Source organism: Stegodyphus dumicola, chromosome X1, assembly GCF_044657685.1.
Source record: "Stegodyphus dumicola isolate Sdum_Otavi_A_Nest chromosome X1, ASM4465768v1".
Classification (NCBI taxonomy): domain Eukaryota; kingdom Metazoa; phylum Arthropoda; class Arachnida; order Araneae; family Eresidae; genus Stegodyphus; species Stegodyphus dumicola.
This window is the reverse complement of record NC_140780.1, coordinates 194,092,503-194,108,316: the sequence shown is the minus strand read 5'-3', so window position 1 is coordinate 194,108,316 and position 15,814 is coordinate 194,092,503. Positions and strand designations below refer to the sequence as shown.

Genomic DNA, 15,814 nt, shown 5'->3' with positions numbered 1-15,814 from the left:
TATCAGTTTCTTCGTAATTACGAAAACAGATCTATCCTAATATTATGCTTAATTACTAGAAAATAATTAATAGCAACTTCGATTTCAAAGTATGCTTTGACTTTTTATTTTAACATTGCAGCACATTTATGATTTTGTGACGATATGAAACAATGAGAAAACAGAAAATATAAATTTGAAAAAATTGCTTTTCTGAACATTCTAAGTCTCATGTTTTCTTATAAATTAATCAAAATAGGTAGGTGTACAAGGAAAAAAAAGTCTTACATGAGATGATGTGATTTTCTTCCCATTAGCTGTGCTGGCTAATTTTTAAATAAATTACTTCTAAAATTTCCATGCGATATTAATTTTTTTTTTGGTGGGAGGTCTTTATCCTGAATGAATACGCTACAAAAATTTAACAAATAATGACTCATGGAAAATATTAAAAACATCGGTGTCTTAAGAACAATTTCTTTAAAAAAGGAACAGTTAATTACTTTAGAATTACTTTAAAAGATGAAATTTGTGGCTTTTTTAAACTTAAAAAAATTATAACGATCATACGAATTATATTTTGCGAACCCATAATATTTATTTCGCCATTTTTATATACGAAAATGGTAGTTACATGTTTTATCATTTCTCTCCAAATTTGATAGTTTTATAAATATTTAAAGCATAATGATGCTGAGAAACTCTATAAATTCAATTATGCTTGAAAGTTGAGTATATTTTATTAAATTTTAAAAATTTGTATTTGCAAAAATAAAATAAAATTGTGAAAATACTGAATATGATTAGTAATTAAAGAAATAATAAGACTTATTTAATATAACGATGCAAGTGATAGAATATATGAACTTTACCCTGAATTATATTTATCATCTTTATAAGAAACAAGTAAAATAAAACTATACGGGATGAAGAAACAAACTTCACTTTCTGAATAAACTGTTATTGCATCGAGAGGGAAAAAAAGAAAAAAAAAATTTCTTAGTGTTTATGAAAAACTGCAAGAGAGACTCATTTAAAAATATGTTTGGAATGTTTCATAATTAGTTAGAAAGAAAGGAAAAAGGAAAAGATTTGAGAAAGCAGTTTGAACTCCGCTCATATGTTTAGGATTTACTGGTGCTGATTGAAAAACGGAAGAGCCGACGACGAAGCATCTGCTTGCAAATCTATTTCTGCGAACACCTGTTACAGAAATTAGCGACGAAAGCGTTAAGATGCGTTTATGTCAGTGCTCTTCGTTTACGAAGCGACGTCGAGCAGCGCTCACGAATCCGCAAAGTAGGGGAAAAGAGGTGGAGGAAAAAAGATTTTCGGAGGCCTGAAACTTGTCACTGAATCCACTTGGAAACTCGGCTTCTAATGGTCTGTGCCGTCCGCTCGTAGCTCCCGAACTCCGCCTCACTCGTGACAGGATTGGTCGAGCGGAGGAGTCACGTGCTTCATTTAACTCCCATATTTCTGTCAACCTCGGTCGCGATGATTTACCGTCCGTTTATTTTCTGATTTATCTCCCGGTGAGACAGCTAATTTAGAGGCCTCATCCTTTTAAAAGTAAGCCCCCTTTATAATAAAACTGGGCCCGGAAAAAAAGGTGTCCCGCTAGGTTATTATGAATTCTAATGTCGTGTACGCCTCCGTTTGCCGTAACGGAGGGGACGCGACGGCTTACGGGACGGCGGCCAACCCGCAGCCGCAACAACCGTTGTACAACGGCGGGACTACCGCGGCTTCAGCGGCCGGCGGAGATTCGATAACTGCATATTACCACCACCAACAGAATTCGGATCGTCTGATACAACCTGCTGGACCTTCTTACCTTCCTACAACTCTAATGACCCCTTACTCGAGCGCACATGAGTTGCGGACGCCGCCGCTGCACCCTGAGGCGACGAACGGTCATCCTACACCACATCAGATCATCAGTGAAAGCAATGGACTTAGTTACACTAATCTTGACCAATCTCATTTTCACCAACAACAGCACCATCAGAGAGTGGGACATCCCAGTAATCCTACACCGACGTACCACCACCATCACCACCACTCACCGTACAGTGCCGTAGCTGACGTAGCCCCTCGAAACGCAACGTACCATCACCCGTATCGAAACCTCGACTATTCCTACGAAATAAGTGGTCATCAGGCGCCGGACCATCCTCAAGGGGTCCCTCTCGGACCCGAAGGGGCCCGCGTAGTCACAGGATTCGGCGTGCCACCTTCTACTTATCCGTACTTAGACTCCTTGAGCCTATCGAGAAGAAACGGGTACGGTGGTTATGAAAATTATGATCCTACATTAAGAGAAAGTTGTCAGATGAATGGGGGGTACCAGTACGGTTCCCCTGTGCACAGGAACCGCTTGCCGACTGCTCAACCCACACCGGTACCCACTTATAAATGGATGCAAGTGAAAAGGAGCGTACCGAAGCCACGTAAGTCTCTTAATAATTACATTTTATAACTTTGCATAAATAATCTGCATTTATCAAAAGCACAGTAAATAAGACAATATTAAGGAGATATTTTTATCATTATTAGTTCTAGTAAAGAAAAAAATCTTCTATGAAATGTTAGAAAACATTTAATAATTTTTTTCACAATAGTCTTTATTTCGTGATAGTTTTTTTATATATTTAAATATATAGAGTTAATATGCTTTATGTATTTGTCAGTGCAACGGAACTGAATAAAATAGGTCTGTGAAAAATGTAAGGAGGGTGAAAACGCACAACAGATTAAATTACATTTATGAAAGATTAAAATTTGTAGAAACTTAAATGAATGAAGAGGGTGCATTAATTTAAATGATATTTTACAAATGCGTTAGTAATTTTTTCATAATATATTAATAAACAGTATAGCAGCTAAATGTGAAATAGCAAAATTAATATTTTTACGATGTCAAAACATGTTTTTTAAGCAGTCATTTAATAGCATGTGTGAAAGGAGCAGTAGTATTGCAATGATCATAACTCAAGTTTTGTGTGAGTAAATTTGTCACGAAGACTTCATTACTCATCCCAAGCAATGAATGTCAGCTGTGGGGTCATTAAACATGTCATAGGTCGTAAATTACTAAAGCACGTGTTAAAACTGTGTCGTTTTAAACTGCTGCAAAAATGAGCCATCATTAATGAAAAATACCTCAATACAATATTTCATAGATACAGTTGTTTTTTAAAAAAGCAATCTAAATAACTATCATGTTAAGTTTGCTTACGGCATTCAATTTTTTAAATAGCTTTTCATTTGATAGTAACTATTCTTTTGAAATAACATTTATTTTAATAATGCTTATCAAAAGTATTTGAGTGGCATACCTTATAAATTATTTATTTTTATTGCTAAGCTGATAAATTGTTTATTTTCATTGATATAGCTTATAAATACAGAATATAGAACTTTGTCCTTATATTCTGAAAATGACTTTAATATTGATTAATTAAGGTCTTAGTTTCGTGACTGTTAATGTGTTCGATTTACGAGAGTGTGTATTTATTTTTGTTTATTTTGTGAGCTTTACAATTTAACTCCACATTCAAAACACCATCTAAAGTACTTAGCTTAAATGGAAAAAAATACGCAAAAATGAATACAATTTATTCTAAGTTATATGAATGCTCAGTCTTAAAATTAATTTAACGGTGCAACAAAAGTAATATATTGCGACAATTATCTTGATTACTAATTTTCAGGGCTACTTTTTGTTTTATTTATTGCACTGCACTTGTTGACTTTCAAGGCAAAAAATATTTTTAACACTGAAATTTATTTACAGCATTTGTTCTGATTTTAGGAGTTGCACTGTTTCCTTTTTTAACAAATTATACACTATACTGGCAATGTTTACATGATAAATACCTGCAGGGAATTTATAAATAATTTCGAAAAGTATTTTTTTTGGGGGGTGTATGTATTTAACAACTTTCTTGTAAATTTACAGGTATTTTTGCAGTTGTTGAGACCTCGAATTCATATAAATTTGTCAAGACAGTAACTTTATAGTTGTTTCTGGTTGGCTTACTATAGTTATGAATGTGAAAGTTTGTTCAGAAAATCACTGGTTAAATGTAACTTAAATATTAAATGTTTTAATATCAGCACATAAAGTTAACATATTAAAATATACTCTTTCACTTCGCAATATCCTTCCGTTATCATAGTTGTTTGATTGCAATGATAAATTTTCGTAACTGTTTTCTCAAATATTAGGCATATTTCGAAATGGCATTTGAATTAAGGTTTGGGTTAAAATGTGTAGCTATTTTTGATTATTTCGAAAAGTAGGAGTTTTTCAGTCAAAAGATTTTTTATTTTAAAGAGGATTATTGTTATTATAATATTAAATTTTTTTCGGGGCGGAGAAGTGTCAAACTTCCTTGTTATGCTCAGAACAAAATAAAAACAAACCTCTGCAATAGTAACGATTTTCTCAGCTCGATAAAAAAAGGGTTGTGAAAATGATGCTTCAAGTTGATTTAAAGAACTCTACAAGCAATTCCTTAGTGTACCTCTAATCGTTGGGACTTTGAACATAATCTAATTGCTTAATTTAAACTTAATTTTTGAATTTTTAAAGCATTAATTATTTGAATTTGTCAGGTAGATAGATAAATCTTTTTGTAGTTACACATATTTTCTAATGAAACGAACTTTCTTTGTTTCAAAATTAAGTTTCTTTTAAATTGAAACTAAAGATTTTGATGATTATGAAAACTGATATATTTTTAACTTGTAAAAAAAAACAAATTTATTTGCCTTTCCTTACTAACAGCTAAGAAAATCATGTGTATACAATTTACTAAAGGTAAAAAATGTCTGCATAACAAATAAAATCCGTATACATACTTTGTTTTTCTTATGTGCGTGATCCTTTATGATAGCCGTGAAACGATATGTGTATATGTAAAGATGTTAATGCTAAAATAATCAAGAATTGTCTCTTTATATTAATACCGACTATTTCTTTCCTCTCTTTTCCTTATCTCTGTCCAAATAAACTAATAAAACAGAATTCAAACTTTGGCAACGAGTAAAATCAATTCGTTATGCGGCACCTGTTGCTTCCTTCACTCCATAATTCAATAGTGAAAGTATAGCTGTCTTCAGTCTCTATGTGAAAAATGACTTGCCTTGTACCTGTGCTATATGTTTATCACCTACTAGAATATGTGTTAAAAGTATTGATATATCATTGCACCATATTTAATCTAAGATATACTGTATATTGACAGTTTGAAAAAAAAATGAATTTGAAAGAATTTAAGAATTAGCACAAGAATCCTTACAAACTTCTGTAAAAGTAAAATTTGGTTTCTCACAAATTTTCATCTTGAAAACGTTAGAATTACAATATAGTGCATTTTGTTAATTTAGAAATGTATCCAAAAAAAGGATAAAAGCTTTTTGCGAAATTCGTTACTAAAGTACATTTCCTGCCACTATTATATAATTAACATAGGAATACAGCCTCTGATGTTCATAAATTGTGTTATATTTTACTAGAACATTTTTTTTTTCTCTGCAATCAAATTTTTAGTTTGACATTACTCTCACCCGACAGCAATGTTTATTTTATTCAGTTTCCTTCTTTACTGCTTAAATTCTTGCTTACTCAAATACATTTTAAGTTTCTTTAATTCGGAATTAGAATATGCATTCCACAAGACACTAAAATACATATGTTCAGGGGCTTGGAGCAGATGAACCTCAAATATGCAGCATTTTCTACTTTTATTAAGAGAAAAATTTCAGAAAATAACAACAAAACAATGCTATCAGTAACTTTGACCACAACGGCTTCTGCGACAAAAGGAAAACTGCAGATTAAATTTGCAGTCAATGAACTAAATTTTGAAAGGAGCTCAAAAAGAGAATGAAGCGTTATAGATGTGATGCCTTGCTATCGACAGTGAAAGGGTAAGACATATATCACTAGATCACTTTATCATTAATATTCAAGGATTTCAGAGTGCCAGAAACTTCGATAGCAATATATATACTTACACATGTATGTAATTAACTAAACCAGGATGAAATATAAAGTAGAATTAAGTAAACCTATTATACACTTGTTCAGATGCTCCCTTATTCTTGAGCAGTGTGTTAAAATGCCTCAGTTTAACATAATTTTGTATAGCGTGTCCCCCCAGGAACCTGTACTGAGCGTTGACTGGGATATTAGAATTATTGAAAAATGAAATTAAGAATCTTTGTTAAGTTTGGTATGAGTTACAATCGATAAACTGATGGCAGCCCTATTGCGGTTGCACATTTTCCAAAAATCCATCAATCCATTTGACTAAAGCGCCAGAGAATATCACTCTCAACTTAAGCTCCATAGGATGTATTATGGTTTAATCTCGCTTCGACTTTCTGTTAATTAACCTTTAGTTCAAGTCATTAACCTTTCCAAACATAGCTCATCCAATAAAAATTAAAAGATGGAGTTCAAGTTAGAGTTTTCAGACTCCTGTATAGTCACAACGGCTTGAATTAAAAGCACGATAATGAGAATTTCATCACTTGAGCACTTTTGACATATCTCTGCTTGTTTAGGTAAATTCATCAAGAACTGTAGATTTTCCTTAAGTTTCAGGGGAAATATGAGCATTTAGTATGATGATCTATATGTATAAGCTGTTACAAATTCTGCATTTCAAATAAACCTTATTTGAATTGTTAAAATCTAAAAAAAAAAAAAAAAAAAAAAAAAAAAAAAAAAAATATCGTATCTAAAAGTTATGTTTGTATAATTTAGCGATATTTTCAATTTTAATTTTGAAAGTATAAATTCAACGTAAATATTTATGAATATTTAACTACAGAACTAAAAATTCTGATTATATAAATATTTTAATTGATTTTCAAATAAATTTTAATGTATATGTTATGTTATGCGTAGGAAACTTGTGTAGTTTCGCAGTGCAGTTTTGATCTTTTTGCTACCTGTTATTCTTATGCATACTTATGTGTGCTATTTAAACAGGCTTGTAAATACGTTTCATAAAATATAAAGCTAATTGCTTAGTTTGGGTATTATTGCCAGTTTTTGTGGAGTTGTTTGTTGTGCTACTATCTTTATTTGAAAATATTAGAAAAATTAAGATTCCGTTAAAATTATTCAACGAAAGTATAAGTAAACTTTCTGCTTATGTAACTGGACTTTCATAAAAAGTGCCCAGTGATCTATCGTTAGAAGTCATTATCATTCATAAGTAATTTCTCCCTGTTTTGGGGACCGTGTTATACAGTAAAAAAATTGAAGTTAATTGATTGAATTACTGTATTGTTTTTTATATATGAATAGCACTATGCAGAAGTTGACTTTAGAATCCAACTAATCCAGTGACCAAACAAAAATGAAATTGATAGTAGCATCAAGAGTAGTTTTTTCTAACGACAACAATACAATGCCACGGAAAGTTAGGGTTTTGAAAAACTTGGATCTTCGCAAAATTTAAGCAGTCTACTGAAGTTAATGTTAATATATTATGATGTCATTTGGAACAGTATGTTTAGCTGATTTCCGGTAAACAGCAATAAAATCACTAAATTAAATATAGAAAGTTAAGAAATTGCGGAATTAGTGAAAACCAAAAATCAAAGAATTTTGAGTTTTAATAATAGCTAAAACATTATTATCAGATACACTCACAGCTGCTGTTACTGACTACACTTATAATTTACTGATACTTGTTGATTGCAACAATATTATTTACTCTCAAACTTTTCTGTAATTAATTTCTTTTTGCCCGAAAAGCTTTCTCAGTTGCTTTATAAACTACGTAGTTTGAACAACAGCCATTAACGTTTAACTAATGCCCCTCTGATAGATAGCTAAACAATATGTGGAAAGTAATGACAAATGATCTGATATTGAAACCTAAGTACCCACTATTAATGTCAAAATACTGTAAATAATATCGGATAAAATATCTATGTGTTTAAGATTCGTAGCATGTAAGGCGGATTTATGAAAGATTAAACAAAAAGAAAATGCAAATGAAATTTTATACACATTGATTAACCCTTCACTTCAAGTTATAATTTCGAAACTATTCATTAGTAACTAGCCACTCACATTAGACAGAGATTGGAAATTAGATCTTTTTCTGGAAGGAATATATTTCAAAAACGTCTGTTCAAATGAATATTCTATTTTCCTTAATTAGCTTCCATTTTTTCTAAGACAGCTTTTAATTTGAATAATTACTAAGTCCCCTAATTGCAAAATCGATCGCGACTTTCAAAGTTTCCGAGAAAGCTAAAAAAGAACAAAAAGAAAACAAGGAGAAATCTTTTCCCCGAACGAATTGTCATGTATACATAATGAAAAAAATCTCACTTGAAAGAACTGAAGGAGCGTTTTCTTGTTAACTATTGTGTTTTCTAACCGCCAAATTTTAACACTTACGCAGGCAAAATGTTGATTGATTGTTTCTGGCTCGGCATCATCAACAAGCGACTGTATTATATTATCAGACCACTGGGATGTAATTTTAAGAAGTACAGTGTCAAAGGGAATTCTGTGAGCATTATTTTTGCAATTAATTTATACAGCAGCAGAACTATTAAAAGAAAAATTCTATATAGCTTGTTTAAATTCGCAATTTTTAAAAATAAATTAATTCTTTACGAATCCATAATGCTCTTCAAAAATATAAATTATGCCTTCTTTCATTCATTATATTGAAAAACTGTTATGTTTCTTTTAACCTAGATAAATTAATTAGAAACAAAATATTACATCTTCATCGTAAAATCCACCTGACAAATTAAATTTCTTCAACATTTTTAGAATTTTAATTATTACATTGTTAATTAACCATCATTAATTATGAAAGTTTTTGTTGATGACTAAGCTTATGATTTTTTATTTAAAATTAGATTGTTGTTGCTTTAATAATAAGCATTTAAAAATACTCAGTCTAAGCGCATTCTGAAGTAAATAAAGACTTACGAAAAATAAAATTGTAATCTTTGCAAGTCCACATATTTCTCTATCACAACAGATTATTATTATTATTATTATTATTTAAATTTCATTCCTGTCTCCTTCAATTGTAACTTCATTTTATTGTAAATAACTTAATACATATTGCGTGAGAGAAAGCAAGAAGTGCAAAAACTGAATTACTACTGTAGATATTTCGACACTGCAGAAAACTAATACCAGAAATATAACTAGTCTTTTAATGAATGATATAACTAACTTCTATCCAGTCTCTTTAAATAAAAAGTTAGTTAATCCATAACTCATTCAGTTCGTTTTTCTGGACAATAAATCCAATTATAACTTCTATAGTTCGAAAATCATTCAAGGAAATCTATTTGTTTTAAATTAATTTGGAATTTTGGTCGTTTTTTCTTTCGCCAATGAAGCCAAATATCTAGCCCTAATGCAAAGCTTTTTTTAAGAAAATAACTCATTGACATGTTTTTCTTGTAACTTTATAAATAACATTTTGAATCCAAAACGTAATATTTCTGTAAGCAGGTATTTTCATTTTACCTGAAATCGTCCTTTCTGTAAAAGATCGTTGTCTTTCTAAGGTAACAAAGTTCTTTTACCGTATTGATGAAAGTCGTCCTAGTTCTTTAGATTATTTTTAGTATAAATTTATTAAAAGATTTTTTAATTCGCTTTTTTTTAAAGCAATGCAAATTTGCTTCGCTAATAACCCAATGCATCAGAATATTTTACCAACTTATAGAATTACAAAAACCTTTTTAAAATTATGATTAAACTCAATTTAAATTAATTTAAGATTTTATTTAACATCAAACATAAAATGACACTGTTATTTTAGAAACAAAATAAAAAAGTTAATCTATTTATACTTTGGAAATTTCCATTTTCATAACATGTCATCTAATATCAAGTTTAAAATAAAAAAGTAGCAGAACAGAAAAATTGAAGTTTTGAAATAACGTTTTATAGATTTCGAAACTTTCCATTTCTTTCAACTCTGAGAAATATGATAAAATATTTTCGATACATGATTTGACAAATATTTCTGCAGAAATTTTTTTGACCGTTTGTAAGCATTCTCAATGCATTTTAAGGGAAATGCTGTTAAGTGTTTTTATATTTGAATCAAGAAGTCATTCGATATATATTATTGGTAAGCTCGTCAAAACAGTCAGAATGCATTGGCAGTCGTACTTTCATTAATAAGAGAAAATAGCTAGTCATGTATGTTGTTTAAATTAAGTCTTCCTTCTGAATTATCTTAATATGGAACAAATATTTGTTTTTTAGTATAAGGGCTCATTTTTTTCGTTAGTAAAGCTTATTTTCTTCTCCATTATAAAACCACTTCTATTTCATTTTAGAAAATAAGTACCTATTTGAAAAAAAGCATTTATTTATCGTTATTATAAACACAAAATAAGGTCAACAAGTGAAACGGTTGTTAATAACTTTGTATGAAATATGTATAACAAAACTTTCTGGAAATACGTATAATGAATCTTTCTAGAATTAGACGAAAATTCAAATTTTGGGTTATGTATAACTTTTCTCCTCTGTCATACAAGTAAGTCACTAGTTAAGCGTCCATTCAGCTTACATACCAAACTCTGCTTTATTCTTGCTTCAATGCTTTTTAATGCATCTATATTCCGTTTTTAAACGTCAGCATGCATTCGCATATAATTTTAATTACAGGAATAAAAGAAAGATTTTAAAAATTTGAGGGACATTTAGCATTTACATGAGGAATTCATTTTACATCTATCTTTGTTCGAAATTTCTTTGGTTACTTCAGGGGAACTTTATGTCACAAATCATTTTATAATTGTTTAACTTAAGTGTTGCGATTAACATATATATCTATTGATTATGTAGCAGATACGTTTTTCCAGCTTACAGGCAAAATTCGATTACAGGCAAAATTCGAACTACTACGTAACGTAGTACTTTTTGAGAATTTTGCCTGTAATTGGAAATTATATAAACTGCAACTAAGCAATAATATCAATTAGTTTTTGGTAAGATAAATGCATTTGTAACAATGTAGGAAGGAGAAACATCTATGAATGAGATACAAACATATCACAAAGTTCTTGTAAGGCTTCCATGAATTAACCTTGGTTTAAAACGATGTTCAAACAATTTTGTTCTTCAGCACACATTTATTTAATTCTTCTAGTTTCTCTCTGTACGTACCGCATGTACAGATAGCATATGATAAATATGATTTAAAAGTTTAAATTGGTAAGCGCATAGTGGGGATATATAAAGAGGCCTTTATGTGTGATATTGGGTAATTTGTGGCGAGAAGAAAGTCAGTGTACAACAAACTAGTTCACTACGCTCGAAAGAGGAGTTACTTAATGCATTCTGTCATTTAACATTAAATTATAAAATATTATTATTATTTATTTTTAAAATAAAAGTGTTTATTTTTAATAATTTACTAATTATTAATTTATTAATTTAATAATTTACTCCGGCTTAGCTTCTTATTATTAGCTTGCTTTTATTAAAAGTTATTCGACTAATTCCGTGAAGTTTCTTTGAAAATATCAAGTTTATCCAGGAGAAGTAGGGATTGAATTCAATGGTTATATAAATAATCGATCTAATTCGTACTAGATTGAAACATAAATAAATCTCAAATAAAAGAAAAAAATTACCAATTGTTATTATCATTAGATTAAGTTAGGAATTTTATTTAATTAAAATTAATTTTTAATTAAAAAATTTGCAAAGAGTTTTGATCAGAAACTGTTCAAGATAACGATATATATTTTCAAGTATAGAAAAAATTTTACTGCTCAATATAACAGATCTGTCAACATGACATAACCAGTTACTCTTGTATATAACCTATAAATATTATCTGCGAACATAAAACTTCTGAATCATGTTCGTAAATGCTTCAGCAAATCTAAGTGACACGAGTGATAAAATGTAGTGTTATATTCTTCCCGACATAACCAAAGTTACGGGTAGAAGTTGTAAAATATTTTTGTTTCTTTTCTTATTTTTCTTTTTTGATAGTATTATTTCTTAAATATAAAGATACATTTTTTTACACAAGTTTTAATTATAATTCTTAGACCGCGTGCTTAACGTATATAAGAAAACAAAACCTTTTTTGAAGGGGGTCACCTTCTGCGTATACTAAAACATTTCTACTTAGAAATGTGCCTAAGAAGGAGCTAATTATTAGGATTATCGTAAGAACTGAAATATACTGAATTACGAAGCGCGGGAATTATAGTACACCTAAAATTTGGTCAAAAAATATCTTTTCACTTTTAATTCTTCGCATGTGAATTTTTATCGCATTAGATTGGACTAATATGAAAAGGCTAACACTGAACAGATTACCGTTTCGTTTGATTTAGTGGGATGATGTCATAACAACAGTTCCCTCTTTCTTTAAGTTTTAATGGAATAAATATGACATCAAAGAGAACAATGCACATAATTTTTGGTTAGGAGGGTTTACTTGATTTGCTAATGTTGGTTCAACAGGAATGAATTTTCAGCTGTCACTGCAATTTTAATCCAGCTGATTCTGTTTATTAACATTTTTAATGTAATATTTTTATTTAGGTAGACCTAATACTATGATAAGCTATGCTAAATCAATTTTTTTAATTACCATACAACAAAAAACAGCTAATAAAGGAAATAAGGTCTTTATTCTTGTTTAATTAGTGTTCATAGTTACTAATATTTTATTTCTTGAACATTCTGGAATTTTAATATTTGCGCAGGTTCTAATAGTGTATCAATATGACTAGTTTAAAAGGTAAGTGCATTTTCAATAAAATTCTTTTTGCTACTTTTTCGGTAAACTGCAAATGAGCTAACATTTTAAAGGAGAAAAGTTATGAAAAGATTACTATCTTTCTATTATTTTAAGAAGCATAATCCGTGTACGTGTATATGCGCAGTACCTTAATTTGTCATCCCACGATTAACTGTAAACTGACTACCTTTCAGATCTACAGTCCCTTTAATGACTTTGATAAATAGTATTATATATATATATATATATATATATATATATATATATATTACTGAGATTAATTTCGAGAGCTACACTTATAAGTCGTTTTCTTTTAAAAGAAATGTTAGTTTTTAAATCATGTAACATTTTTAACTTTCATTTTATTTACTGCTATGGCCCCTTCAGGTGTTGCAGTTATAGAACACAGTTTGAAAAATAAAAGGAAATAATAAAATAATAATTATCGAAATAAACTTCAAATGGCTATGATAACAGGATTGAATACTAAATTAATGCCAGTTGCCAATTAATAATCTTCAATTGAGCAGAATATGTGCACTCTGACATCCCCAATGAAAGCAGAATGCAGCACCAGTAGTGAATCTGGTTAGACATTGTGACTAATATTATACAGGATCAGGAACAGTGAAGTATTACTATATTATATAAGTTTAAAATTCATAGGCGGTTGATATGAGAAGAAATAAAAAGGTAGGTAAAATAGTTTAAAAAGATGATGCCTACAAATCTATGTAATTAAAATTCGTTAATATGCTACCAAAATAGGAGATCTGAGAGAAAATTATTTAAACCTGCACATATGTTTCTCAAGTTTAATGATAAAAAAAGGCAATTATTTCTAATACTTGGCAATTTTCTGCGGAAAGGCTAATGATAATTTAGTAAAGTTTTATTATAATATCATTAATTTTGAAAAGCGCATTATTTCTGATAAATTCATACAACTGAACTAAGTTAAAACTTACAAATTTCTACAAAAACAATTTTTAACTCATCAATGTAAAATAACAATAATTATAACAATAACAAAATAAGTAAAATAGCTCTTACGTAAATCACTATCACATATATTGTGAGTAAGACTAGTTACTGTATTTGTATGTTTTGCATTTAGCTTACCTGGAAAAAAAAAAAAAAGTCTTATTTCGAATTAACAAATATCATATATAATAGAGCTTCATTCTTCGTTTCATAAAGTTTAGATTGAGAGATTATCTAAATAATGAGCTGATTCAAGTTTCTAAATTCATGTGATTGCTGTCTGTAAACATGCTGTGAACATAAATCGAATACTAAGTTATAACCTGCTTAGTTGATAGCAATGCGCAAAATTGTTTACATTAACAGCATTTTCATACTAATATACATGTCAAAATATTTGAATTCTAATGCATATGGCTGTTATTAATGTACGTAAAACAAAACAAACCTGTATAAGGAAAAAATGTCTTAAATTTGAGAAATGCAGGTTTGCTATTACTAGCTATTACTTTTAACTATAAAATTATTAACTATAGCTGACTAAGGAAGGGAAAATAACTTTTTATTTTCTACTAACTATGGGATTGGAAGGAAACTAATTATCTGATTTGTATATAAATACAAAAATTACAGAGTAAAATTCAAAACCTCTTTAGATTTTTTTATCAGTTATTTGTACCGCCTTAATTTTTTCACTAGCTTATGTTAACAGCATCTATATTTGCTTTTCTTTCGCTGTATGGGAAAAGAAATGTTGTTATGACTTTTTCAAATTTTTGGATCTGGCACGTTGAGAAGTTCTGTTAATTCTAGAAATATTGCTTGTATGACAGCATGAATCATTAATATGAATAAATGATAGAAGAAAACAATCGTATGCTTCTGAGCATTACTAAAATCTGATTTCATGCTATTATAAATAATAAATGCAAGTTAAACTGACACTTAGTAGATCGCAATAAATTCATCTATGGAAAAATTAGCATAAAATTTCAGATTTATATTTAAAGGGGGACTGTACATTAGATTTCACTTAGACCATGTAATTTTTATAAAAGCAAATGCATTAAAGATCATAACACTAAAATCTCACTTGAGTTATTAATGACTTGAAACTCATTTGAGTTTTACTATCCTATTATTTATTTATTTATTTTATATTCTAGTCCTCCTGAATTAAACTGGAAGATTTTTAAAGCATTAAAGCAACTGAATAAACATAAATAAATTATTTACCCAATATCTCATATTTTAAATCCTCCCAAAATTCCGAAGTTTATTAATGGTAACTTACTCCTAGGAAAACTTATGTTATCAAGCAGTAATATTTTTTAAATAAAGATTCCAAGGGGGGGAATTGCTAATCTTTTAACCTTTCTAGTTGCTGAAACTTTGTTAATAAAGCTGAAAATAAGTTGTTCTGTTTTTAGCTTTAAAAATTCAAATGAAGTTAAAATGAATTTTACCTTAAAAATGGATAAAGAGGTATTGATACGCTGAATGAAATTGGAAAGGTTTCCGCTTTGCTTGTTCTCACAGTTTATTAAATATCTGAAGCTACATATGTATTGTATTTAAAGAATACTATTGCTGAAGAAATGCCTTCCAGAAGTACTGAAAAGATCCTTGGAAGTAAGTCAATTTTTTTAAAGAATATTTTACTTTTTTTACACAGTCTTAACTACACAACTGTTTCACATTGACCGAGGTAAGTTCTTTGACATTACAATAGCTTTTAATATTTCTAAATATAATAATCAATAATTTAAATAAATACTTTTTCTCATAGTACACGGATGGCTGTTTCAAATGCAACATTAGTGATAAGATTGATCGTGAGACTCAGAATACAAGGAACATAAAATAATCGCAAAGCATTGTTGTAATTTAATATAGTTAAAATAAGATTTCTGATATCTGACCAACAAAGAAATGTCATGGAGCGGTGTATAAATCAAGTATGTTTATTTTTTCTTTCTTAATTTCGCTTCAACATCACATATTCATTAAATTTACAAGCATAGTTTTTCTAAATTTACAAACACATTTATTTTAACTCT

The 15,814-nt window shown here is 29.4% G+C and overlaps 1 protein-coding gene across 1 annotated transcript in view; it reads left to right on the top strand.

Annotated features, from left to right (window-relative positions):
- Positions 1 to 962: 962 nt before the first annotated feature.
- Positions 963 to 15,814, top strand: part of LOC118182445 (uncharacterized) — a 124,541-nt gene continuing 109,689 nt past the window's right edge. The window contains exon 1 of the mRNA XM_035351786.2: positions 963 to 2,432. Within this exon, the coding sequence (XP_035207677.1) occupies positions 1,610 to 2,432 (823 nt within the window). The 5' untranslated portion in view covers positions 963 to 1,609. The remainder of the gene's footprint in view (positions 2,433 to 15,814) is intronic.